This window comes from Anopheles gambiae, chromosome 3 (assembly GCF_943734735.2).
Source record: "Anopheles gambiae chromosome 3, idAnoGambNW_F1_1, whole genome shotgun sequence".
Taxonomy (NCBI): Eukaryota; Metazoa; Arthropoda; class Insecta; order Diptera; family Culicidae; genus Anopheles; species Anopheles gambiae.
Genome location: NC_064602.1, coordinates 10767252 through 10793561, shown reverse-complemented (window position 1 = coordinate 10793561; position 26310 = coordinate 10767252). Strand labels below are relative to the sequence as shown.

The 26310-nt window shown below is 46.7% G+C and overlaps 9 protein-coding genes across 9 annotated transcripts; 4 read left to right on the top strand and 5 right to left on the bottom strand.

The window, feature by feature from the left end:
* The first annotated feature begins 6 nt into the window (after positions 1–6).
* On the top strand, positions 7–866 carry LOC5668198 (cuticle protein 64). The gene is made up of 2 exons (XM_061662522.1): positions 7–150; positions 227–866. The coding sequence occupies exons 1-2, from the start codon at positions 145–147 to the stop codon at positions 812–814; spliced, it is 594 nt and encodes a 197-aa protein (XP_061518506.1). The 5' UTR covers positions 7–144; the 3' UTR covers positions 815–866.
* A 1230-nt stretch (positions 867–2096) lies between these two features.
* On the bottom strand, positions 2097–2883 carry LOC1277522 (uncharacterized). The gene is made up of 2 exons (XM_316989.4): positions 2722–2883; positions 2097–2636 (listed from the first exon to the last, which is right to left on the bottom strand). Exons 1-2 carry the CDS (start codon positions 2725–2727, stop codon positions 2139–2141), a joined length of 504 nt encoding a protein of 167 aa, XP_316989.2. The 5' UTR covers positions 2728–2883; the 3' UTR covers positions 2097–2138.
* Positions 2884–6480: 3597 nt separating this feature from the next.
* Positions 6481–7362, top strand: LOC1277523 (adult cuticle protein 1). Its single transcript, XM_316990.4, has 2 exons — positions 6481–6590; positions 6690–7362. The coding sequence occupies exons 1-2, from the start codon at positions 6585–6587 to the stop codon at positions 7101–7103; spliced, it is 420 nt and encodes a 139-aa protein (XP_316990.3). The 5' UTR covers positions 6481–6584; the 3' UTR covers positions 7104–7362.
* A 1777-nt stretch (positions 7363–9139) lies between these two features.
* LOC5668186 (shematrin-like protein 1) lies at positions 9140–9816 on the top strand. The gene is made up of 2 exons (XM_001688938.2): positions 9140–9251; positions 9317–9816. Exons 1-2 carry the CDS (start codon positions 9246–9248, stop codon positions 9680–9682), a joined length of 372 nt encoding a protein of 123 aa, XP_001688990.2. The 5' UTR covers positions 9140–9245; the 3' UTR covers positions 9683–9816.
* A 1161-nt stretch (positions 9817–10977) lies between these two features.
* On the bottom strand, positions 10978–11732 carry LOC1277524 (adult cuticle protein 1). The gene is made up of 2 exons (XM_316991.5): positions 11612–11732; positions 10978–11533 (listed from the first exon to the last, which is right to left on the bottom strand). Exons 1-2 carry the CDS (start codon positions 11615–11617, stop codon positions 11177–11179), a joined length of 363 nt encoding a protein of 120 aa, XP_316991.4. The 5' UTR covers positions 11618–11732; the 3' UTR covers positions 10978–11176.
* Positions 11733–12731: 999 nt separating this feature from the next.
* Positions 12732–13596, top strand: LOC5668185 (adult cuticle protein 1). Its single transcript, XM_001688939.2, has 2 exons — positions 12732–12842; positions 12972–13596. Exons 1-2 carry the CDS (start codon positions 12837–12839, stop codon positions 13371–13373), a joined length of 408 nt encoding a protein of 135 aa, XP_001688991.2. The 5' UTR covers positions 12732–12836; the 3' UTR covers positions 13374–13596.
* Positions 13597–16589: 2993 nt separating this feature from the next.
* LOC133393408 (uncharacterized) lies at positions 16590–17386 on the bottom strand. Its single transcript, XM_061658267.1, has 2 exons — positions 17261–17386; positions 16590–17186 (listed from the first exon to the last, which is right to left on the bottom strand). The coding sequence occupies exons 1-2, from the start codon at positions 17264–17266 to the stop codon at positions 16698–16700; spliced, it is 495 nt and encodes a 164-aa protein (XP_061514251.1). The 5' UTR covers positions 17267–17386; the 3' UTR covers positions 16590–16697.
* Positions 17387–17809: 423 nt separating this feature from the next.
* Positions 17810–18559, bottom strand: LOC5668189 (adult cuticle protein 1). Its single transcript, XM_001688941.2, has 2 exons — positions 18422–18559; positions 17810–18355 (listed from the first exon to the last, which is right to left on the bottom strand). The coding sequence occupies exons 1-2, from the start codon at positions 18425–18427 to the stop codon at positions 17984–17986; spliced, it is 378 nt and encodes a 125-aa protein (XP_001688993.1). The 5' UTR covers positions 18428–18559; the 3' UTR covers positions 17810–17983.
* A 3905-nt stretch (positions 18560–22464) lies between these two features.
* LOC133393338 (uncharacterized) lies at positions 22465–23794 on the bottom strand. Its single transcript, XM_061657936.1, has 2 exons — positions 23481–23794; positions 22465–23411 (listed from the first exon to the last, which is right to left on the bottom strand). Exons 1-2 carry the CDS (start codon positions 23484–23486, stop codon positions 22662–22664), a joined length of 756 nt encoding a protein of 251 aa, XP_061513920.1. The 5' UTR covers positions 23487–23794; the 3' UTR covers positions 22465–22661.
* Positions 23795–26310: the final 2516 nt, after the last annotated feature.

Below are 26310 nucleotides of genomic sequence, written 5' to 3'. Positions count from 1 at the left end.
CCGTCGTCAAGGTCCAACAGAAGGCCGGAAAAGCGTCGCGTTTGGCTCGTTATAAAAGCAGACGATCATTGGGACAAACGATCACAGTTCACTTGCAACGTTTTCGCGATCATATCCAATCGACCAACGCACTCAACTGTGACCATGAAGGTGAGTTCAATCGATCAATTCGGTCAACATTTGGTTGGTACTGATATGTTATCATTGGTTCTATTCTTCCTTCCAGGGATTCATCGCGATCGCTGTGTTGGCTCTGGCCACTGTCTCCCAGGGATCATATCTGCCAGCGGTGCAGTCGGTCCTTCCGTACGCCTACAGCTCTGGCCTCCATGGCCTGGGTGCCTATGATGGTCTGGGTCATTACTCGTCGCTCGGTGGACTGGGATACTCGTCCGTGCTGGACCATGGCCTCTCCTACCCGTACTCGGCCGCTCTTCCGTACTCTGTCTACAACAACGGTCTGTATGGAGGATACTACGGTGCCAAGTACGCTCCGACTGTGGTCCAGGCCAACGTGAACACTCTGAAGACGGTCAGCCCGGTGGGTCTATATAGCGGATACTACGGTGCCAAGTACGCCCCAACTGTGGTCCAGGCCAACGTGAACACTCTGAAGACGGTCAGCCCGCTGGGTCTGTATGGAGGATACGGTGTGGAGCACGGATACGGTCTCGGTCACGGATACGGCTACGGATACAACAACTACCTCCCAGTCCAGGGTCATGCCGCGAAGTACGTTGCTGCCAACCCGGGAGCCGTTCATGTGGCCCCTCTGCCAGGCCATCTGGTGAACCAGAAGTCGATTGTTGCTTAAAGGATTGGTATTGATGTGTAAATAAATTTTATAGAGATTTTGCAATGGTTAATTTGTGTGGTTATTAATTTTCACTAAAAATTGTTATCTTAGATGTTTGATGATATTTTTGTTTGTGTCAATAATTTTGTATTAATTTTTTTTATGTCCAATATTTGATCGATGTACTGTGTTGTTGTCAGTTGGGATATGGGTTTTTTATTACCACACCTTGAAATAGTGCTTAGCTGAAAGATTTGCTATACATCAAAAAAATCCAATGAAGATTAAAAGCTCCAAAGCATGAACGGTATGCACGTTACCGTTCTGTTTATAGATGCATTAATCTTACAAATGTTCGTAGTACGCTACAACCGACAATTTGTTCCTTTTGTTTCCTCCACCACCCTATTGCACCGGATTGCTGGAATAGAGTAGCAAATCTGTCCATGCACCACACATTGCACATCGGCCGTCACATCATCACAAAGTGGTGCCTGTGCCCTCGGTTCGGGTGCAGTACGAGCGATTACCTCGAATGGGTGTGGGTATGTTTTACGTCAAGTGCCCTTGCGTCTCCCCCTCTCGACCGCTCCCGGCAGGGGGATACAGTGGTTGCGGCTGTCGTTGATTGATTACCATTTATCAACGGTAACGCCACGGTACGAGCTGGGCACGCTGGGCCAGCTGGCGGCAAAAGGTTTATGCAAATGAAAGTGCAATCCCTTCCGTTCTTACTGTCGCGTGTGTCTTTGCGAAATCGATCGATTGCGAAAGTTTTTTTTTCTTGTCCTCTGTTTCGTTACCATTTCTCGAGCATCTGTAGCAAACCGAGCGGATTAACTTTGCAGGAAGCAGAAAAGTCCAAACTCTAGCTCGGCTAATGAGTAAGGTGTGCAGGATTAAGACTTCAATGCCGTTGACAGCCTCGCTGACGGTGGATTAAGCTGTCGTGTACTTGAAAGGGCAAGGGAAGGGGGATAGGTCGAGTGCGTCAAATTAGAATGATTACTTTAATGTGTGTCCGTTGGATGATGAGTGTACTTTGTTGGAGTTCGTTTGAGTGAGATGATATTGTAATGATATGCTTTAAAATCAGCTGCAATTATTCGCGTGACTGTGATACGATTGGCTTGATTGGGTTACAGTGGTTGTACCCCAGCAGAGGGCTCGGAAAAATATTCTTCTTTTGAGTTCAATGTCACCGTATAGCGTGGAGTATGATTGACAAGATCGAGAGCATTCAAGAGATTTAATCCGGAGCATTCGTTAGTGCAACGATGGAATTAAAGTCAAACGCAAATTTTCTTCGAACAAATTAACATTTTTATATCAAATGGATTTTTCACAGCAAATACTTAGCAACTGGGGCCACGCCATCAAGATGATGGTTGTAGTGTCCATATCCATACGCGTGTCCGTACACACCGTAGGCAGCGGGAAGGCCCCAATGGTTCGCAAGACTACCGGCCGCATGGTTCTCCTGCACGACAGTCGTCTTCACCGGTCTGTAGGCTCCGTAAAGCGATGCGTACGGCGCGTACAGATGAGCTCCATGCAGGGGTGCCGCTGGCAGGCTGGCCGCATTTTCCTGCACGACCGTCGGTCCATGGGCGCCCCAGTAGCTGTACGTACCGGAGGGGTTGCCATAGTAGTAGCCAGCATACGGTGCGGCATAGGCTGGAGCAGCGTGCGCGAACGGCGCATAGTGATCGTCGTAGTAGGCACCGGTATCGTGGACGGTGTGCGACGCGTGTGCGAGCTCGGTGTACGGTGCGCCGATGTATCCGGCCTCGATCATACCCACAGCAGCCATTAAGGCAACAGCAGTAGCAGCAAACGACTGAAAACGGGGAAGTGAGTTTAGAATTTCTTGAAGAGCTCCTGAGGATTTCACTTCAAGATTTTGCTTTCGAACGATCGCTTACCTTCATGGCGATCTGATTTGCTGGAGTGTTTGTCTCGCGAAGGTTCTTCAGGTACTGCAGCAGTCGGTTTACGCTCGGACTCACCCATTGCGCGTGGTTTTATAAAGCCAACATCGGGAGTCAACCTTCACACGGTAACGCACGGCAGTGCAATAAAACAGCGCTGGGCAGGTGATGCTGTGCGCGTTCAGGTGGCAAACCACCGGGAGTCAATTATCTCCGTACTGCGCCTAGAACAATGTGCATTCTAGGTGCACCTGCCACACCACCACACAGTGGGAGAAAGCTACAATTAGTAGCTCCCAGCGCTGCAAACTCAAGATGGCGGGCGGGTTTAGCTCACCTTTGCTGAACTCTAATTGATTGATAACGGCTTGGGTGATGGAATGGGGTTTGTTTTGTGTGACGTTCGGCTCGGTACGCAAATAGCATCTTACGCCCCGGTTTGCACCACACGATTGACTTTCCCCCTTCGAGCACAAAGCCTGCACCCCCCCCCCCCCGTACCGGAGCTCGGTCAAGGCAGGGCAGCCCTGGGGGCAGGTTTTGTTGGTGTTTCTGCACTCGATAGGCCTTCCTGCTGGCATCTGGTCCGTTCTTACGTGGCGTGTTCTTGTCACCAGGATACGGTTACACACAGCTGTCGCACAGCCGTGGGAGCGATAGTGAGCTGCGGATAGTAATTAGCATACGCCGCAAGTTGTGTCCAGAACGGCTCGGCACAGCACATCAACACTGGCGGTTCTCGATCGGCCGCAGATAAACCAATCAGTGTGCTATATTTGTACGCAGCAGAAAGAAGGAAAAAGTTGTCGAGCGACGGGGCTTTGTGTGGTTTAGAACAGGACGCAAAAAAAAAACCAGCACTAATTGTTATCACTCGCCCGCACTCGATGCTTGTGAGATAATTGATCACATAAAACCGATTACTGGAGCAAAAGTTCCTCAAACGAATTGATTTTTAATGAACAGCTTTTAGGTGGATCGATTAATCGCGACATGGGGAGCGTGCCCGGGGACCTGGGCGTTCGTGACTAATGTCGTGGTCACGCGGGAGCTCGGGAACTTTATTACGCCACTACAATTTGTAGTTTGTTTGGATGATGTTTTGAAGTACTAGGTAGTACTAGTTATGCAATATCTAAATTCTTCTGCTCATACAAAAGTAAGCAATTCTAGCAGCTTCGTTGCACACTTTCATCCGAAATGGAATCTGAAAAAGACATGCGTAGGAAGGCATTCAACACGCAGCAGAAAGTGCAGTCCCACTCGCCCGACTAATTAACGCAATTATCGAACGTGACATATTTACGCCCGAACGGGCAATTAAACTTTATCTATTCCATCCAGCCTCCCCCTAACTGAGCGCAGGCCTGTTGCCAGTGGGCTGTTGTTCGTTCGCGCTCGAAAGTAGTCCTTCCCTCGGTTGGGCCGCACGCGCATTGTAGCCCCGGCCCGGCACGAATGCAGCTAATTTTACAGGAAGCGAGAGTGTGTGCGTTGGGCTGGGTGGTGTGATCGGTGGGTGGTAAGAGTTCTTTTAATATGTTGCACCTTAGATTGTAACCGGTGGTGCACACATTGGTGATTCGCGTCACGTATGGGATTTTGTAATAAGCACCCTAACCCGTTGCTGCAAACACGCGCACACACACACATGCAGCTGGGACGCTTGTTTGGGCAGGGCAGCTGGCAGGTTTGAACTTGGCCGGAACCGTTTCTTTGCTGGCCGGGTGTGCAAAAGTGACACAAATAGAAGGGCACCAGGGCTGACCTTGGCCACGTTCCGGGCAGCAATGGAGCAACCTGGGGGGGCCGATTGAAGAAGTGGGTTTTGTAGAACTTTACATAAGAACTTACTCACGTAACAGTCTTAGGTAAGCGGCGACGTTGGTAGAAGAAAGTTGACGTGAGCAAAGAACAGGATCAGGATCAAAAAGAAGGAATTTGATAATTATTGTTTGACAGAGTGTTTTGGAGACATGAAGAGTTCCTATTGACTTGCGATGAAAAACAGAGTTAAATGATGGTAATTGAATTGACTCGGGTGATTGACAAACATATCCTGGAATCATTTTTTATCAGTTAAATAAGACTAGCTTAAGTAGTAACGAGATAAATTGAAGTTTAATCGAACGACTTACAATGATGGTATAAGGAGTTCATTTCCTATTGACGTTCCCCTTTTCGACAATCATTATCGGCCAGTTTCGTAAACTTGATTGACACTGGAACAGTCCAAGCGATAGTTACAACATGACTTCAAAGACTACAATAGACAATAGCGAGTAACTTAAACTTAAATGTAAATAAATGGTACATCCTTAAATGTTTTTATAACAGCTTGTCCTAGTGCATGGCATACATGAACTCTAGACGATCGGTAGAAACGATCATTTTAGATCTGATCGACATCTCAACACTGAACGATTGGTATACCTAAAGAACTCCAGCTCATTTTTATCTTTGAACTTAAGGATATTAATTGATATAATTGACATGAGAGAGCGAGAAGTTCTTAAAGCAGAAGTAATACAGTAATACAGCATTACAGAAACAGGAAGTAATACAGGAACTTCTTTGCATTTTGCTCACATAGGATAATTCTTCAAGTATCACCTAAAATGACAAATATAGGATGCAGTGATTCTGATGGAAATTTTATTGATAATTCAGACATATTTGAACACCCAAGCTGTAAAAGAATTGCTCCTCAAAGTATTACTCCTCAAATTGTAATTCATTTATGGTAGTGGATTTGCTAACGTGCGTTCTTTGTTTCTTCTATTGGTTTAACTTACATTTACTCAACAACTGGATCAAATTGTTTTAATAAAAACTTTAAAATATGCCTTTTACAATCACATTCTTCAAAGACACTTGGGAGGCCTTTTTGGTTCAAGCCTTTATTCTAACGATCATAATAATTCCAATCCGATCATAAATAATATGAATACTACTCAAGAATTCCAAACTGCCTTACCTCCTTTCGAAACGATCGAACACTTCTTGCATTTACCATTCTTCTTGTGCTAGTTGAACTCTTCTAATCGCCTATCATCGATTTTGCTTCTAGCCAGCAACAAGAACCTTCTTTTTCGCAAGCCCTCCACTGACCATTTGTCATAACTAGAACTAGGTTCCGATTGGTTTGATTTTTCCGTTTCCCGTTGCCCGCTGCCGACCCTCCTCCAGCACTCCACCACCATGACCTTCGAAGTCGTTGGACCCTGACGGACCACAATCGCCAATTCTGGGCCTGCCGGAGTGTCCGAACCGCGAACCGACACCGCGATCCGGGGCAGAGCGGAAGCTCGCCTGCAAAAACGGTGTTCGGTATCGATCGGCATGCCGATCGGCCCCTTCTACCGGGTTTCATAATCATGCTGTGTGTGTGTGTGTGTATGTTGGTGTAGCTGTTGCTAGGCGGTGCATGTGCGATAGTGCGAACGGTGAACAATTTTCTTCTCCCTCTCCTCGCTCGCTGGCAGCATGCATTCCGATTGCAGTTGCAACGGAGCGCTTTTTTGTTTGGGAATCGGTGGCCCAGCCCCTGCCGAGGGGTGTGCATTTGGAGCGAAATCGTTGAGAGGGAGGAGAAAGGAATTGTAAAGGGGGGTGTGCAAGGCGAACGGATCGGTTGGGTGATCGGTTTGTCGCGCTTGTGGGGTGAGCATTTCAACCCCCGTCGGTGTGGAATGGAATGGGATCGGGTTCTTCCCTGTTGGCGAGCCAATCTTCGGTCGGGCTGGACGATCGGTGTATAAAAGGATCCGTCGCTGGCCATATCAAATCAGAAGTAACCCAAGCGTTCTAACAGCTCATCTAGCAACTCACCAAACAACACCAACCTACCAACCACCATGAAGGTAGGCAGTGTTCCAGTGCAGCTGCATCTGTCAGGATTCGCCTGCAAGGATCGCAAGGATAGTTTTTAATCAATTTCCCCGCTTCCCTGTTTTTAACAGTGCATCGTTGCCGCCGTTGCCGTCATCGCCCTGGCCGTCGCCGCCGAGGCTGGATACCCGTACGCCGGATACCCGTACGCTGGATACCCGTACGCCGGATACGGTGCCACCGTCGTGCAGGCCAACGCTGGAGCCTGGCCGTACGCTCATGCCGCCTACCCGTACGCCCACGCTGGCTACCCGTACGCCCATGCTGCTGCCTACCCAGCGGCCGTCGCTGCCTATGCTGCCCCGCACGCCGCTCTGCTGGCCGCTCCCCATGCCCCGCTTGCCTCGGTCGCTCACCATGCCGGTGTCGTCCCTGGAGCTACCTCGGTCACTGCCACCCGTGGTGCCGTCCATGTTGCCCCGCTGCCCGGCCACGCCGTGTCGCAGAAGCAGCTGAACCTGGCCCCGGCCCCCGGAACTCTGTAAAGCGGAAGTGTGAGGACACGCCAACTGGAAACAGGATATTGGAAGAAGGATGATGTGTGATAGACCCGAGGAAACTAGTGCTAATAGACAGACGGTGGACGGCTGAGCGGTTCAGCAGCAATGCTGGGCGATCGGTTGGCCACCGTTTGGTTGAAAGGCAGGATAGCTGGCTGTTGCTTTGTTCATGGTTATCTCAGCAGATTGTACATTTACTGTAAATAGAAGTTATTTACATGAATAAATGACATCATAAAAATAATTCGATGGTTTTGTTTTTTGTGTTTTTCGGTTTTTCTATTGTAATCGGTTTGTTATAAAAGTATTATTACTACACTTGAACTTCAACTACAATTTCTACAAATTCTAAACATGGTATTATACCTTGAACGCACTTTTGATATCCTCCTCGTTTGCTACATTGTGAACAATTTGACTCAAGGCTATAATCATGACTAGACTTTCCTTGTTTAAGTTAATAATGTGTTATATTTCCTAGGGAATTGTCTTACTGATGTCCCGCAATACGTCCGAAGCCGTTCTTTCTGAAAAATAAATAAATCTTGCTTATGTCCAAATTACTGTACCCAAATGTAATTATTGTATTACAATTTGATGCTCTTAAGCAGTAACGATGTATTGAAATTGACTGAAATACAGAATATTAAGAAGACTACGATGATTCAAACGTCAAGGCGTACGGATTAACAAGCCATGTCCGTCATTAGCTCAATCCCCCAACTATCCGATCGGCCCTCAAAATGCAGAACATATAGAGCACATATATGCAGAACTTATCAATGTCGTTTGTGATCGTCACCAATTTGATATGTCGCGCGCCGTATTTATGAATTGTATTCCTGCCGTGCGGCCTACTCTATGTTAATTTATTTTTGCTGCGTTTAAATTCATGTTTATAATTGTGTATAGCTTTCATGTAACCTCGTTTCGAGAGGGCCACATAACGCCCGTTGAATTTAAATAAATATCGAATAGTATGTAGATACATAGTATGCTGTTAAAAGTAAATAAATAAGTCATAGGCAGCCATAACTGAGATAGATGTCCATTTGTAGCTTATGGCAGGCGTATACGATCATTTACGATCATTTCGGTATACGCCGGCTAAAATGTGTGAACAAAATAAGAAAAGCAAACAAGCTTGATGATCGCAGCGATCAGAGCAAGCAAAAATCAACAGTTTTTGCGCCAAATGAAGATAAACCTCTTTAAGCTTGACAGATTAGAGCGATAATTTAAAACTTTGTGGATAAAATAGTTATTTCAATTTATTTCCATATCTATTTTTCCGCAAAAAAAACTCGCGTAGAACGTTACGCCATCTAGAAAAAGCTTTTGAAAATGATGTATAAGAGATAACATGTCATTAAAACTACTTTACTGAAAACGCTTTGAAAGCTCCTTTCCCAATAGTACCTTTTGATTTTTTTATTCAAGAGGACCTCAATAGTACTTAAAACATCAAAATATGTCGGTATACGACTGTTAAAATGTGTGAACAAGCTATGAAAAGCAAACAAGCTTGATGATCGTAGCGATCAGAGCAAGCAAATATCACAAACTGTAATAAAGCACATTATAATCAACCTGTCATTTCTAACCAGCCCAATAAACTGATCAAAAAGATAGGTCAAACAAATTGAATTATATTAATTTACGACCCGTAAGGCCTCGGTTAGCAGACAGAATCGTCCAGCCATCACTAAACCAAACATTCTCATGCAGATAAATCCACTTGCTTGTTGGTGCTCTCAGTTTCGTCAACCACGCGTGTCTAAGCGATCGGAAGTGCTGTTTTGGATTGTGGATTTCTAACACGGGTTCACCCGTGCGTCCTTCACGCGCCACTGCGAACGTCCTTTTGGGTGGTATAATTTCAGCACTGGGTGCGTCTGGCCGAAGTGAATGTGGTGTGGGGCTAACATATTCTGTAGTTCCTCTCACCGTTCTTCATGATAAGCAAACGGTGAAGAAGACACCTTGGCTATAGACGAGAACATCGGGGCAAGTATAAAACCGCACTTCTGCCAACGGTAAGGCATCAAACAGCCTCGAGCAACATCGTCCGCAGCACATTTGCTTCCAAGCTAGCTTCCAAACCAACCCCAACTAAAAACCATCATCATGAAGGTAAGCAATCAGTTTACAACAAGTAGATCCCGAAGGATTCAGTTTCCATTTCTTCTTTTGTCTAGGTCTTCATTGCATCGATCGCTCTGGTTCTGCTGGCCGTCGCTGAAGCTTCCTACCTGCCGTACGGTGGTGGTTTGGTTGGATACGGCTCGACCTGGCCGGTGACGACCTCGGTCGCATACCCATCGTACGGACTGTACGGCAAGTCGGTGCTGCCGCTGGCCACCGCCAAGTACGCCTATCCGTCGGTGTACAACAGCTACCCACTGGTCAACAAAGTCGTTTCGTACGCCGCACCGGCTAAGGTGGTGAGCTATGGCGGATACGGCTATGGCGGTTACGGCTATGGTGCCGGATATGGCTACGGTGCCGGTTACGGCTACGGATTGGGCTACGGAAAGGTGCTGCCGTCGAAGTACTACCTGTAATCGGTGGGATGTGTTTGTGGCACAATCGAACAAATGGACAACCGGAGCAACCTGGAAACAGGAAAAAATGTACAGACAAACAGAATTTGTATAAAAAACAGTTTTAATATAAATCAGCAAAAGCAACATTAAAACATTATGTCGAATTTTCTAAAGTTACATAACAACGATCAATATGAGAAAGAAATAAAAGCCAGGGTTTTTTGTCAATTTTTCCCAAAGGTTGGATCATCCTCCATAATCATCCCATAATAATTAATTTCAAAATGGCATAGCACAAGAAAAGAAATAGCTAGTATTGAGTTAAGGTGCGAATAATGGAATTAAGCGACCAGAACCAATGTAATGAATTGTGAAGAAAATTAAGTTTATGTATAAATAAATACTACTCTACTAGAAAGAAATAATTTTACAAAAATTAAAAAAAAACCAAGCAATTGTACATGTATTTCAAGAAAAGTTTATCTAGTTTATTTTAGGCATGTCTTCAATAATCAGTTCTATACGATTATTTTTGTCTCCAACTTTTTGTTTCGATAGCTTCCTACGCGATCTTTATTCTATTTGGCGTAGTGTTCTATGCGTACATGCCGGCATATACAGGCTTTCGAGACTTATCCAGTACCACGCAGCAGTCTTGTTACGGGAGGACGGCCCATATGAGGTTTGAACCCATGAGGGGCCTGTTGTTAAGTCTTGCGAATTGACGGAGCCGCCCATAGCCATTATGTCATCAACGTCAATTTACAACTTAGCCCATGCCCCGGGCAAAGGAGCTGAGTGCAACTGGATTGCAAAGTCAACCCATGCTATGGGATAATGGTAAAGAAGGGAATCCAACCATATTTGTCATTTTAACCTGTTCATGATTATGCTATCAGGACACCAAAAAACGTCTTATTATGAATATTACTAGCTTACAAAGCATAAAAACTTGTAGTTGCAAAATTGAGAGCTAAAGAACATTAAATTAATTATTATTATACATCTATCGATGTATAATAATGCAGCCAAGCAGATGGGAATGCATTGTAAAGTTCTCTATGAACAACTTTTGGTTTCAAAGTGGAGACTTTGAGTGTAAATAAGGTTAAAAATATGTTTCTTCTAGAAAAGTTCTCATTTTTTAGGTCAGTATATTGTCTGAGTTGAAGATTTACTTAAGATGTTGAAGATGTCCTGAAAACAACACTTCATCTCTTATGATATATGACTTGATCGTAATTTTCAAAAAAATACTACTATTTCAATTATGATACGACTCAACCCTAAGTAAAAAAAAAACTCAGAATATGTTATTTTTTATAAAATGCTTTGCATTATTGCCTTTATTCAAGCACTTTGCGTGAATGCAGTGGAAACGAAAACAGATCGCAAACGAACGAACTACTTAACAGCTAATGAGTATGTTATCACTTGTTCAGCGGATTTGCACACGGTGTGGGATGATGAGTTCCAGTTGAATGTTTGGGTGCGGTCTGGGTGTACTCGGACTTAGATGGTTCCCGGGGCCGGGGCCAGGTTCAGCTGCTGCTGGGAGACGGCATGTCCAGGCAGGGGCGCGACATGCACAGCACCACGGGTGGCAGTGACCGAGGTGGCTCCAGGGACAACACCGGCATGGTGAGCGACCGAGGCAGCTGGGGCATGAGGAGCGGCCAGGATGGCAGCGTGCGGGGCGGCCAGATAAGCGCCATGGTGAGCGTACGCTGGGTAGGCGGCATGGATGGCTGCCGGTGGCCACGCAGCAACTGGGTAAGCGGCCGGAAGTCCAGCGTATGGCCAGCCCCACGGAAGCACTCCAGCCTCCGAGACGACGGCAAGGGCGAGAACAACGGCAACAACGGCGACCTGTGATAATGTAGAGTAGGAGTGTTAATGCGCTCAAAGGTGAGAGTGTTGTGTCCCTTCCAGGACGAAGGAACCCACCTTCATGATGATTGAGTTGGGTGGTGTTTGGTTTGGTGCTACTGAACACTGAATTACTCTTGCTGGAGATCTGTTCGATCGAACGCTTGGACTGATTGTGATACTATTCCGAGCGTTTGGTATGGGTTTTATACCTGCACCGTCCAACGTCAGCTCCCGAGAATGCTCTGGAGCCAGAACGGTGGTCCAACTCCAGGAAGGACATGGTACGAAGAGGCAAAACACCACGCCGCTCGATCGCGTTCCGTACGATCGCGGTTACACTTTTACCGCCGCGATTGCAAACCCGCAAACCCTAACCTATCGAGCAATTAATGGTCCGGCGCGACCTCTCATCCACCGACGAAAGCCCCACGCGCAAACGCTCCACATTCCACGGTGCCTGCACCCTGTGCAAGAATACATAGCTCAGCTGGCAGCTGGTGGACCCAGATGGACGACGGCGTTGGTGTTTTGAGGTCTAGAAGGAAGTGAAAGAACCCACCCGTCGGTAAATTCTGATGTAACACAGACACTATCGCTGTAACCACTCGAGCAAATCGTTCGGTGAGAGTTGGGGACAATTGCCCGCCTTTTTTCAAGTTCAGTGATCCGTTTGGGTTAAGGCGCAAAGCGCACCAGATCTAGTACATAGCAAATCGCGTACGTCAATCGCGCAAGTCTTCGCCGACTAGCAGTGTACGCGCGTATGTAAATCGAGCATTAGTTTCGAGCATATGGTCAAATAGCGGTAGAAGCCCCACCGCATGTGTCCGCATTCTAGAGCTGACGGGGTGCTCTCGAGTGGGACCTTCGGGTCCGCGATCGGGCCAAAGTGAAAGAACATACCGCTGGTGTATATAGGAAAAAGCTTTGCCAGGGTGTTGTTGTTGTCGCTCAATGAGTGCGCCGGCTTAGTATTGCACCCATGTTGTTGTTTTTTGTTGTTGTGTGTGTATGTACCTTATTCTCAACTGCACCCCGCATGACGCTGGTGTTCGCAAGGTGTTGTTGGTGGTGGGAGATTATGCACATGCACAATTGCACCGGGTGCACATGCGCGCCAAACGGTACCGAGGTCGAGGCGTACCGTTGGCGGCCGGTATCTGATCGGTCGCCGTTGGTTTAGGCAGGCAGGAGTTTCCGTATAAAAACCGGCAGGCGGTCCTCGGTAAGGCATCATAACCTCCACAACCGTTCAAAAGTAACCACCCGAAACAACCGCTCCCATACCAAAACCACCAAAATGAAGGTACGTTTTGCCAAAACGGAGTGTTTTGTAGACGGTTTGCGTCATTAAAACAAAAAAATTGAATATTTTTTGGAAAAATTTTCAAAATTTCCCAAAATCCACTAACTTTGCTCCTTCCCCAACCCACAGTGCATGGTAGCTGCAGTCATCTTGGCCCTGGCCGTCGTTTCGGAAGCCGGACTCCTGCCGTACGGTGGCTGGCCTTATGGTCATCTGGCTGCCCCGACCGTCATCCAGTCGAATGTGCTGGCCCACCCGTACGGTGCGATCTCGCACGCCGCCATCCACGCTGCTTACGCTCCGCATGCTGCCATCCTGGCCGCGCCGCACGCTGCCATTCTGGCCGCTCCACATGCTGCCATCTTGGCCGCTCCGCATGCCCCAGCTGCGTCGGTCGCTCACCATGCTGGAGTCGTCCCTGGAGCCACCTCCGTCACTGCTACCCGAGGTGCTGTGCATGTCGCGCCCCTGCCTGGACATGCCGTCTCCCAGCAGCAGCTGAACCTGGCCCCGGCCCCTGGCACGCTCTAAGCCATCCCATCCCCTAGTCAGTGTGCCCCCGGTTCGGGTGCTCTGGAACATTCTATCTCTTACCATCTGTCGTCTATCGCTATATTGTTCAAAAGTTACGCTATCCCGATTTGAATGGTAGAGTTACATCGTTCGACCCCCACTTCATTCGGACCTGGAACGCGCGTGTGTGTGTTTGAATAAAACGAACAAACCAAATTTGGTTTCATTTTTCTCATTAAAACTAGATGCACAATTTATTTTGGGGCAATATTGAAAGAAAAGTCAAACGGAAAGTGTACATGATGATTTCGATCCTCGTGAGAGTTTGTCAAACGCAGTTCACTATATCGTCAATTGGAACAAGAAGAGCCTTGTATGGTATAATATCATAGAAGACGATCATGATCTGCTACTATGCTTATTAATAGTGTAGGAATGGTTTGTTTGTTCATGATCTACTGATCATGTAACTGTATTACTTCTCACGCTACCAAGGTAAGCAAGTCGTTCTGTCCGGCTAAGGGTTTGGTCCAATAAAACATCACGGCATGTCGTATGCTAATTAAGGTAGTTAACAATGTATCGGACTGCTTTACATTTATTAACTGCTTGGTGATCCAGGCAAGTGAATATTAGAAGTATTGTAGTCAAGTAATTATATGCATTCATAAAGACTTACAATTAGTGCTTTCGTAGCAAAACTAGTACTTCAACTAGTACTTTCGTAGTAATAATGTACCCTTTATTTCCTATCGGTGTCGTACTTTCTCGTGAGAGGATATGGAACCGAGACGGAGTGCTAACAATATTCTTCAAGCGAAATCGACTGTCAGGACATTTGAACTATCAACAAGGAAGGATGGATTGAATTGACAATCCTGACTGACCTAAACCATGGTTTGGTCTAAAAGTAAGTCACGCAGTTCTAGCTATAAGTTGGTTGGAATAGTTTATAGAGGCTTTGGCTCCAACGGAGTTCTTTCGCCTAACTATAAGTTGGTCATAGCTTTATGTACCTTGCATAGTTCATAAAATAATATAATGTATCAGGACTGTTCCTTATGAATAACAGATGATCAAAGCTGCTTAAAACGTCTGGGTGTCAAGTGAAGCTCGAAGTTTACTAATAGAAAAGGCACAAGTAATTGGAAGTAAGATCAACATCTGCTTGGTTATGAGCGGTGAGTTCAGATCCAGTATGGACCAAGTTGCCCCTCATTTCCCCGATGATCCTCTTCTAGTGTCAGAAAATTGATTGATTAAGACAGGTTTATATTGAATAAGATCACCAAATAAGAGCTTTTTGTTGTGTTCCATTCCTAGCATTTCTTCACTATTTATTATATCATTCTTCATTTTCATAAAAATAATGGTAAATTGCACTCTATATCATGATCTAGATCCTATAAGTAGTATATGTGTACTTTGAAGGCATCAGGATAATGCTGAATATCTTGAAATACAAGCAACCTCCCGATACTGTTATTGTCTCTAATCGCACCCGGACACTGCAGACAACCTTAACAAGGACTCGACGTAAATTGTAAACTGTAACGCCAAGGTATTGACGGCAGAAAACCAGTACCCCTGGCTGCAATGTTACTGTGTGTTGAGTCACAAACAAGTAGCACTGGATCTAGTTCTACTAGCGCAAACGATCTTAGTATGAACCGTAACAAATCTTGATAGCAGTAGCATTATAATCGGTAGGAATGGACCACGGTTAAAGTATGATTTGAAATACACAAAAAAAACTGATACAAATGTAAAATATGATCGATAGCTGTTACTTAAAATGAGTCATCTAACGTGAGGTTTTCAGAATGGTTTAATTCTCGTTCTAAGCACATGTTCTGTTGACACCATTTGTCACAGTAAACTCCCACACGTGTGCAACACGGATCTCGAGCCTCTCAAAAGGCATTGCACTTCAGTTTGCATTGTGGGGGGCTTGTGTTGTTCCAGTTCTTTGAGATTAAAAACACAACCCATGTAACTTCCTTCTTGAGTGGAGCCGCCGAAGGTGTGAAAGCTTAACGCCCAGCCGCCTGTCGCCACCCCCGGCATGACTAATGCCGATAAAGAACAGTTCAACGACAGGGGGAAAGCACCCTATTGGTAGCAACTGCACGCTGGCCACCAAATCATAAGCACTGGTTTGTCACGCGTGGGCCAAGCTATCGATTAATGGAAGTGAGAAAAGGCACCAGCCGAGCATACTGTCCCGATTGACTGTGAACTTGCGCAGCCGTTTTGTGTTTGGTTCTTGTTCTACCGCCGGGATATAGCGTGGCGGACCAATGTCAAGCCGGGGCGGGAAACTAGAAATGGACCTAGAAATGTGCACTAGAAATTAAAAGACACCCCACGGATTGATTGTGGCGGCGTGCAATGTTCTAGCCGTACGGCGTGCACATTTGCAAACTAAACCCTGCCCCGAAGCGTGAACTTGGGTGGAGTCCATATCCTGGAGTCTACGGGTAATGGAAGAAAAATAAAGCCACATTGCCATAAAAATGGGTGCACGCTGGTCGGGTCGGGCTGCCGTTTGTTGTTGTGGTTTTTTTTTATACAATGTCACATTCTGGTTCTGTAGGTCGTCCACTTGTGGGAGGCGTCCTAGTTCTCTAATCAAAGCAAACAAAACCACGGAAACTTCATAAGGGTATAAAAGGCTATGGACAAGAAGTTAGAATTGTTACTTTAACTCATTTCCTCGTCCAGATCGGGACAGAACGCCGGAGTAGCAGCAGCAAAATAACACCGATGGATGTAAGTATTCGACCCAAGAAACAAGCAAAAGTTACCGGAAAACGTGTAGTGTTTGTGCTCAAGTGACGTTCTCAATTGGTTTCCTTCCTTCTGAAACAAAGCCCTTCAGCAGAGTGCTCAGAATTGCACTGGCAATCGGTATCGTGTCATCGTTTGTAGGCCGCATGGACGCATCGTTTCCCGGTTTGTCGCTGGAAGGATGGCCTTACTTCTATCCACTCGGACCGTGGCACGATCACACCCCAATCCAACCGTACAACGAGCCCGTCCCGATCATTCCTGTTGTGGCAGCGCAGCTGGCGGAATATCCTGGCGCGATGTCGATCGCCGCAACACGAGGCGCTGTTCATATAGCACCACTTCCAGGACATTCGATTTCACAGTTCCAATACAACCTGGACGGTCCACCGGGGACGTACTAGAACACACACACGTACATTAAAAACACGCAACACTGTTCACTTAAAACTTAGTCAATAAACAGCTGTATTTCTCGCAGAACTCTCCCACCGGAACACAACACTGGCTGGTAACTGATTTGCGTTGATTTGTTTGAGAAGCTTTCAGGCATTAGCGTGGGTCCTGTGCGAGAACCTTCTTCATGAGCGCCGGTGCAACGTAGTGGTTGGTGCTGTAGCCCTGGCCCTTGATGAACACGTTCGGCACTGCCCAGGGGCCCGGCTTACCACGGTGCACCGGGACGTACGCAACGAGCGGCGAGGATGGAGCGATAAAGCTTAGGTACCGATCGTCGGGCAGGAACAGATCCTGCTGGTGTTGGGTGGGCTGGTGAAAGTGTTGCTGTGGGAGCGACTGTTGGTGTGGGAAGTGTAGCAGTGGTTCCGTGGGAAAGTAAGGATGTGAGTGCGTAGTGTCGGGAAAGCGCACAATCGGATGTTCCTGTAGAAGGCCCGTTTCCACGTTCTCGAAATAGCGGGTCCGCGGGAAGTATCCTTCATCGAGCGGGTGTACCGGTACGTACGGTGTGAAGAGTGCCAGGTTGGTGGAGTGTGCCGCACAGTTTGTAACGACAACACACAACAAAACGGTTACAAAGAGCTGTAAAAAAAAAAGAAAAATCGAACGGTGTCAGTGAAATGAACCAAGCAAAGTGTCAGTAAAGAGTATCTTACCTGCATGGTTTCTTGTGATGGGCGGCTGTGTGTCTTCAGAGAGAAAAGCCCCTTCGAATGTGGCTACCGTGCCGGGCGGTCAAACACAAAGTGGATCATCCTCAACGCTGGTGATCTTGTTTTATAACGAAAGAAATGTGGAATCACAGTGGCCCAGTGTGTAAAGCGGATGCGTCTGCGCAATTGATCCTTACGCAATATGGATCTGCGTCGGTGGTCCATGCGAGTGCATCATAAAACAGGTGGAACATGGTGGACCTTTTACGCGTGTGTTTGTGTGTCTGTGTGAGTTTTAAGTTGCGAGGTGGAAGATGTTGGGCGCGATACCTACCCATGCCAAGTTCAGCCGAGGGTGAAAGTTATGCGTAAACTTGACCCACAACTGGAGTGTAGCGCCATACTGTGTGTGTTAGTGAATGTTGTCGGGAAAGATAAGATAGTTTAGAGTTTGTTTTCTGCACGAAAACAAAGGTAAGATAGAGCCTAATGGAAATGTTGCATGAATGAGGAGCCTCTCTAATGATCTATTGCGTCGAAAAGATTGCTCTGTTTCATTTGCTTGAATTATGCATTTATTTGCAGATGTAAAATAGATTCGGCAGAGTTTTCGGTAATACAAGCTCGTCCTAACCGCGTGCCATAATACGAACAAGTTTGACTAAGCAGGCACGGCTCCCGGTTGGACAAGCATCACTCAGAACACATGCGCGCGAGCGCGGCGATCTATTCCGATCCTGGAGCAGGGGCCAGGTTCAGCTGCGTCTGCGACACGGAATGTCCTGGCAGTGGGGCCACGTGAACAGCGCCACGCGTTGCCGAAACGGCTGTCGCTCCCGGTGCTGGAGCAAGCGCAACTACGGTCGGTCCGAGGGGAGATGGTGCCAGCAGAAGGGTAGGCGTTCCGTTGACATCTACCGCAACCGGTGCCGGCAGGGCATGGACGACCGTCGGTGGTGGGTTAGACTGGATCACGGTTGCACCAGGAACGGTAAGTCCTGCAGGGAGCGCGAGCGCATATCCAGGTGCAAGAGCAAGCGGAATTACTGATCCTTCAGCGATCAGCGCGGTCGCGGCAAGCACGAGAACTGCGATGCACTGTGAAAAGATGGGCGTTGTTGTACCTAGTAATCCTTTGCTGATTGTAACTCCTTCAATACATACCTTCATGGTGATATCTTTGGAGTAGAGCACTAAAACACGAGGAAAACGGAGGCTTTTAACTTGCAATTGCAACACACTTCGTTCGACACTGCAGATCAGACTCTGATGATCTACGGTACTACGAGTCTTGTATTTATATCTAACCCCTCTGACAGAGGGGACCTGTCCGGCTAGGGTGCTCCTAGGGAAGAAGATTTCCACACGGGGGCAGTTGGCCGGCAAAGATGCTGAATTAATTACCCCCCCGAGTCGTATGTATATCGCTCAAACTTGGCAGAACATTTCATCAGCATTTTGAAGTGACCGTGTGGTGCACGAGATGGGACGCTCCATTTTAGGACCGGTTCAATCCAGCAGGGTTTGGCGATGGAATTAGATTACAATAATTATTAGCATACATTACATATAAGCGAACTGCTGACGGTGGGGCTTGTACCGTGCCACGCGTCAGAACAGACGCCGAGACATCTGATCGGACGACGTAAGGAAGTGTGTGATGTAACGCGACATCAGCTGGCTGGGTTTGGTATTGCCATGTGGGGCGGCAGGCGAAATGTATTCTAACACCGATTGATGACGTCGGAATTCTAACAACTCTGTTGATATCTTGACGATTCTGTGGCTGGACAGATTGGAGACACTTTATAGGCACACCTTAGAAACCAGATGCTACAACAATCTGGTTTATTTGCAATTCTTGGCCATTGCAAGGGAGAAACACCGTTATCGCTAAGTGCTATAAAAGCAGAAATCAATTGTTCTGCCATGGATAGTTTGTTTGGATTGTTTGAAGCCGTCAGGTTGCATTTTATTCGGAATTTTGTGCGTTTACCCATTCTCTAGAAGAATATGGAAATACAGAAACCTTAAAAACAAAAATCGGAAATAAATATCTGCATATATCTTCATGATAACAAGTTTGTCAATTTTTTGAAAACTGCAATCAAAAGCTGCTAAAACTTTTCGGATTTCAGAAGAAACAAGGATCAAGAGGTCTCATTAGAACAATAAAATGTCTCTGATAAATTGGTTAAAGATAGCTTCATGAAGCTGTGAATCGATTCTTCCAGTGAGTATTTCTCCATTGTATCTCAACAGCTTCTGAAAGATCAAGTCAAAACTGATCACTGAAGATCATTGTCAAGATCATTTTATAATGTTGATTGTAAGCTAAAGATACTCACCAAAATATCACAAAGTCCTATTCTGGCTCTAACGTGGAACAAAATATACCAAGAAGTGTGCGGTATTCTTTATGTCAGTTGTGGAGCACGTTCTAGCTAGGTAGCAAAGCTTCCGAGTGCTTTGTGTTATTCCTTCTGCTATTGACCTTAGCCACTAAGTAGATGTATGGTACTGAAACTACTTCATAGTTAGACCAGCCGTATACTTTTAGCATTGTAAGGTCCACTACAATTATGTCTCTATATATCTTTATGATTGACATATAGACAGTTAAAGAGCATCAAGGGAAACTAAACTGGCTGTCCCCATGTCCCAAATAACCACCCTGATAAAGACCTTACTATACGCTTTAAAGCTGCATCTGATCTTTTTTCATTCTTGAGCCACAATTTGACGGAAAGCTTAATATGTCGAGCTGCAAAGACGTCAAAGCATTTTGCGCCAATATTTCAACAACCGCCGCTACAAATCGGTACAGCGAACGATTAATTGTTCGGCTGACTGTATTTTTCCGAGCTAATACCTTTTCTTACGAGCCGCATACTTCATGCTTAAGGCGTAGTACGACAAATGTGTATGGAATTGTAGTTACAAACCCAAACAAGAACGAAAAAACGAAAAAAAAACCCTCGTAAATCTGCTCGACCTACTCGGACACCCTGCACGGTTGAGCGGCAGGACAAGTTTTATTGCTCACGATAATGCTACGAGGTAAAAAAAACGCAGTAACTAAATAAGAAAATACCAACCCCTGCACCACCGTGCAACCACACGCTGAAATGCAAAGCCATTGATCTGCAGTGAGTAAGCCGTGCAGGCGCTCGAAAAACAGGCCCCAGCAAGCGGTAGTTCTGGTACATTCCACTTCCCGCTTCCAAAGGTGCACCGTTTTCGCAGCGCTTAAAAAGGTACTGCTGCTGCTGCCCTCTACCACTGTGGCACCCTTCCCTTTGGGCCGCTTAGCGCCAGCATCTTGCGCAGGAATGTGACATTGATCTTGACGATCGAGAGCACGCGCTGGTCGCGTTTGTCGTTCGCGCGTGTTTCTGCGCTGGGCTGGAACGCGGATGGCTTTCGCTTTTACATCTGGCGGGGGTTGTTTAGCGCGTTTTTTTTGTATCGACCCCGTGGCTATCTTGTGGCAGTTGTTGGTGTTTTTTTTTATTTGGGGCAGTTTTTACTCTCCCACTCTCGCTCTCTGTGCTTCAGTGCGTTTTTCTCCGGCAGTAAAGCTTGTCACCCGTAACGGGCTTTACGAAGTAGGGGCGTCGATTTTTGGAAGGCGCGTGGTAAATTACCTCCCTGCTTCGAGCAACGGTGGGGATGGAGCGTGATTTTGAGGTGCAGCTTTGATCGTTGTTATTAGTTTTTTATCCTTCGCTTCGCTTTTAACTACTAAATGCGCACCCACATATGTACGACTGTGACCGGAGAGGGTAAAGTGTAATCGGGCAAATGGTTTCGATGGCGAAATTAAATTAGACGGCATTAACACTCACCCACGCCAACGTTCATAGGGGACTGAAATGGGAACCCAAATCCACTGCATGAGAAGGATTGCTAAACCCTTAATTGACAAGTAGGATGGTTTATGATTAATTACAACAATAATAATATTTTTTTATATTTTTTACACTATTGTGTTATTCGGGAGGTGTTACTTCATTGCTATAATATCGTACGTTGTTCCCAATCTTACCTATTTGGGAAAATACGCTGCCATTGTAAGGGTTAACCTGAACTTATTTCCCCAATAAACGACCCAATCAATCGTTTCAACCCCCTTTTTTAATGCTAGGCATGTTTTCACAGTTTGATTTCGATCGACAACAATACGGCACCGCAAGGAGAACCGTCTGACGATGGATGGAGCAATTTTTCCGATATTTCCCTGTATTGCACCATCGAATCAAATCAAACTGACCAGTCTGCATGGTCTTTCCCCCTTGCTCACTCGTTGTCCCTTGCCTGTGGAATCACAAGAATGTAGGAAGGCAGCACGGCTCTGGACGACAACTTACGCCGCGGCATCTACCTTCCCAATCCCAGACGCTAATACAGGTCGCAAGGTGTAATGAAATGTACACAGCGAGAAAACGAAATTTCAAAATATCATGCTTGCGTGCCGGGAACACCGAATATCGTGTGTTTTTGCGCCGCAGTGTAACCGCCAAACAGCCTGCGTCCGTGCATAGATAGACGGTTGGGATTGGGCTGATGTAATCTGATCGATCGAACACTGGTGGGTACTCGAAAAACTTTGCACACTCACGAAAGGCGCGATCAAGAAGTAGAGCACAAGGAAATGACGCCTAAACGGAGGCATGATCTAGCGTCTACCCTGGTCGTTGTTCGTTGGAGTGTGTAGGAGTGCATCGCCACAGGTGGTTGGGAATTTCGTCTGGTGAGTGAGTGTTGTTTTAAGCCTGCAATATTGGACTTTAAAACATTGATCCTCGAGAATGAGCAATAGCTTGGCGGGGCTGGGAAGCGGAATGCGGGATTGATTTGCATACGTGAGTTCAAGGAGGTATTTTTACTTTCATTTTAGGGTTATTTATTGGACCAGGAACAGATGGAACGTGTTCTCGCATGCGACTAAAGAACGCGTTCGGGTCGCGTAATTGGTTGTTGTGCTGACGAAATGATGGTTGATCGTGTCGTGAGACGCATGGGCGGATATTGTTAGAAGCTTCTAGCAAGGGGCAACATATTGACAATTTGTTAAGATTAAAACTAGTGTATAGTTTTAGATTTATTACTGGAAAGCTGTACTTTATTCAGAACAATGATGACAACATTCTAGCTTTGAGGCATTTCAAACATCGATCATGCAATAAATAGATTACCCAAACAACTTCGTCACACAAGCCTGATGATCGTTCCAAGACACCACTGCATCAAGAATTCATCATCCTACTGTTAATTTTATTACCATGTAGCTTTATTTGTTTACAGCACTACGGCAACATCAATTTCGCTAGCAAACGGAACCATGAACCGATTTATGGGTATGATTAAAAGGCGCTAAAACCGGCTGGAAGCCGCTTCTGTTCTACAGCTTCTGTTCGGTGGTGCCGGGTGCGATCAGCTTCTGGTCGACGGTGTGTCCCGGCAGCGGTGCAACGTGTACCGAGCCGGCGTTAATGGCTTCGTACCGCGCGACGGGTGACTTGTCCGCCCCAGTACCATACTCCGTGCCGAAGGTGGCAATGTCCTTCACCACTGTCGCACCACTCGCACCGGACGTTACTGGGCCAGCCGATCCGCTGTTTACACCGCTAGAGGGCGCTGGAGCTGCGACGACCGCTGGTGGCGTTGGGAGTGCCGCTGGCTGGGCATTGTTATTGGTACCGTAGTTTAGCGAGGAGTAGGAAACGGCTGCTGCATCCGAGTGTGGAAGTCCGTGGCGTACGACCTGCACTTGAGGGGCACCGACCTGCTGTACGTTGGCGTACGGAGGTACAACCAGTCCTGGCAGCAGTTGTTGCTGTTGAGGCACTTGAGGCACTTGCGGTTGTGGCACCTGAATCGGGAGCTGGAAAGGATACTGCCCAGCATACGGTAGCGGATATTGAGCTGGGAATGGCACAGGAACTGGTGGAAGCTGTGCTGCCGGTACGGGCTGGACAAATGGATACTGCTGAGCTGGTAGGAGCTGTGGAACGGCGTATGGATTCACTACATTCGGACCAACAATTGGCTGCCAGTCGTTGTACTGCACCAAACCCTCATTGTAGTACGACGGATCAATCAACTGCTGAGCACTGGCAAGTGCTAGAACTGACACTGCTGCTATCAGAACCTGGAACGATTGAAGCACTTGGCGTTTTAGGTTCATGTTTTCACTTTACCAAACTGATCTGCACCTCACCTTCATGATGTATTGATAGAGGATCACGCACTGCAGCCAAACACTCCTCGCACTAACTCACCCGACACGGTTTTGATTGGAAAAATCACCGGCCGATCAGTTTTATATGACGTGTGGCTTTTTCACGCCGATTGGAAAATTGCGAAATCTTCTCATCATTGCGGGCACGCGTGCTCGTGTGTAGTGGGAGTGTTTAGAGTTCGCTGGAAGGTCATCACGGTGTCGCTGGTGGACAGCTAATGGTCACTTTCTAGGTCGCACCATCGGTAGTGATCGCGTAGCAAACGGTGAAAACGGCACTCGAGCCGGTGGTGCCACCACGCTTGAAGTTTCGGTCGATTCCACACGGCTTTGAGGCGTGCGGAAGTGGACGCAAACGCAATTTGGAATAGGATTTCCTTCACAAACAAAAACGGATGAGGAAAGCCTTGTCAAAGCGAGATTGATTTGAAGTCGTTATCGGTCGATAAAATTGCACGATCCAATGGCGCCGTGACTCGATCGTGTCTCAACGGTGTGTTGTTGTACTTCTTAAAACAAAACTGTAATAATCGTCATCGTTTATTCATGACCGGCTGAGCGCTGTCAACGGATATCCGTGCATTTGGAATTTGTTGTTGTGCAAGAACGGACTTGTATTCGACGACGGGACAGTGCCGCCGAAGGTGTCGCCAAACTGTCCAGCTTCCAGTTTCCTTATTCAGATGCAGTGTGCGCGGGAACGATTGTTTAATCAGTGGATTACTTAATGCAGCCCGCGTACCAATAACGTACGGCAAGGGTTTGGTGCCTCCATTGGTGCTGTTGCTGTTTCGCTGCAATACTGGTCCACCTTTGCAAGGACCTGACGTACCTGACGCCCGTAAAAGAACACAACCCCACAGGAGCACTTGTGCGTCAGTGTGCGAACAGGGCCGCATGGGCAGCATTTGATCTACCAATTACTTCATACCCCAGGCAGCGCTGGGAATGGAGCACGGGATCCAACCGTACGGGTGGCTGGGCGGAACGATCTGAACGATCGAAACAAGTTTTCCCTTCTTGGGCAGTGGTACGGAGCCCGTCCATTGTCCGACCGTCGGTGCGAGGCTTTGTCCCAAGCCCTGGTGGAGCAGTTTGCTGCCTTCTCGTTTTGGTGTTTGGGTTGAGCGGTTTGGGTTCCTCGCTTGCCGTCGCATTGCACTCGTGCAGACAGCATTGCAGGAAGCCCGATCGGACCGATCGGAGTGCGGTTGCGCGTACTGCCCTCTGAGAACATGTTTCCCGCTTGCGCGCATACTTTGCGCATAAGCACACTTGCGCGTTGTTTGCGTTTGCGCTGCCCGGATGTTTGTGTGTGAACCCTTCGCGTACGGTGGTTTGGCGGGGCAGCCTTTTTTTCGTTCGATTACTATTATTGGCCGCAAAACCGGTAAGGCGGCGGAGTGAATTAGTCTCGATGCTGGGTAAGTAGATCGTTTCGTTGCACTTGATATGTGGGCGCATGAATTGCGCATTGGTTTCGTTCGATTTTGATTGCTGGTGGTCTTGGGAAGATATTTCATATTTATATTTATTTATTTTGAAATAAATATCCTCTCTTCATGGCTGAATTTTGTAGTTACAGCAAGTTGTATTAAACAAATCCATGTTAAATGAATAAAACTTTGATGTCCTTATTGGTACATTCTAAGCAATCAAGTCAAATAATAAAGAGACAAAGCATACACAATCTAATCGTACAGAGTGAGAGAGCGAAACAAAATCAACCTCATAAATGGTCGCAACGGAATCAAGGTTACTGCCGCCTTTCTATACGACCGCGCGAGCGCGCGCCCGCGAGAGACTCGCCCAACCACCGTCAGTGGCGGCCTGGCAGGAATTCCACGGCATTTCAGGATGGTTTTACTTTTTGCGGAATCGTACGCTTTGATCTGCGATCGGAAGATTTAGCGATCTTAAAGGCAGCACTTAGGGGCACCACGTCGTCAATCGTTCTGCTGCTGTTGTTAATAATGATGCTTTTTTGAAGTGTTGGAAAAACATAAACTAGATCGAGCTGAAGGAGTCAGGCAGGGGAGAGTCAGGCTGGTCGATAGAATCTTGACTAGCACGAGACATTTGAAAAGTGTGGCAAGAGCTTCGACAGAAAATGGGATTCTTATGGCACTGGTGGAGGATTAGTGTGCTCGATGTTTTATGATAAAGATCGTTGGTTGAACGTCTAGAACAAAGGAAGGAAATACTACGATAAATGGTAGATTTACTCTTTTCAGATTGGTACCAGCATAATAGTGGATCAGCAACCTCCACAGCTTATGGAATGAAATGATGAAAAATGATTCTCTTCTAATCTATTGTGTTTGGACAGGTTCACAGTTCTGTTGTAGAGACAACGGATGTAAGAACAAGTCTACAACACAGATTAAGTGGTATTTGTTTCCCAAAAAGTAGCACTCAGACCAATAAATCTAACCGATCTCCATTCCAATGGTTCACGGTTGACAAATCACTTATCAATATGGTGCATATCTTTACGGCGGTCCGCCGGTTCACCAGCACTAGACTTCCAATTAACTGACCATAAATCCAACCTTTTGCCCAACCCTTTTATTTACCATGCATCATCATTCACAGCGAACCATCCATCGCAAATGTACGCCCGTTTCCCTCTCTATTGCTGTTCAGCGCCACCGATTGGCATTGCAAATCAGATCACTTAATTTGAGTGATCCGATCAACCCGTGACACAGGCAAAGAAGGTTTGGATGCGATCCACAAAGAGAACGAGCGAGAGGGCGAAGTCGTAGTAAGCCGGTCCCGTCGCCTACCCAACGTCTGTAGCTTGATC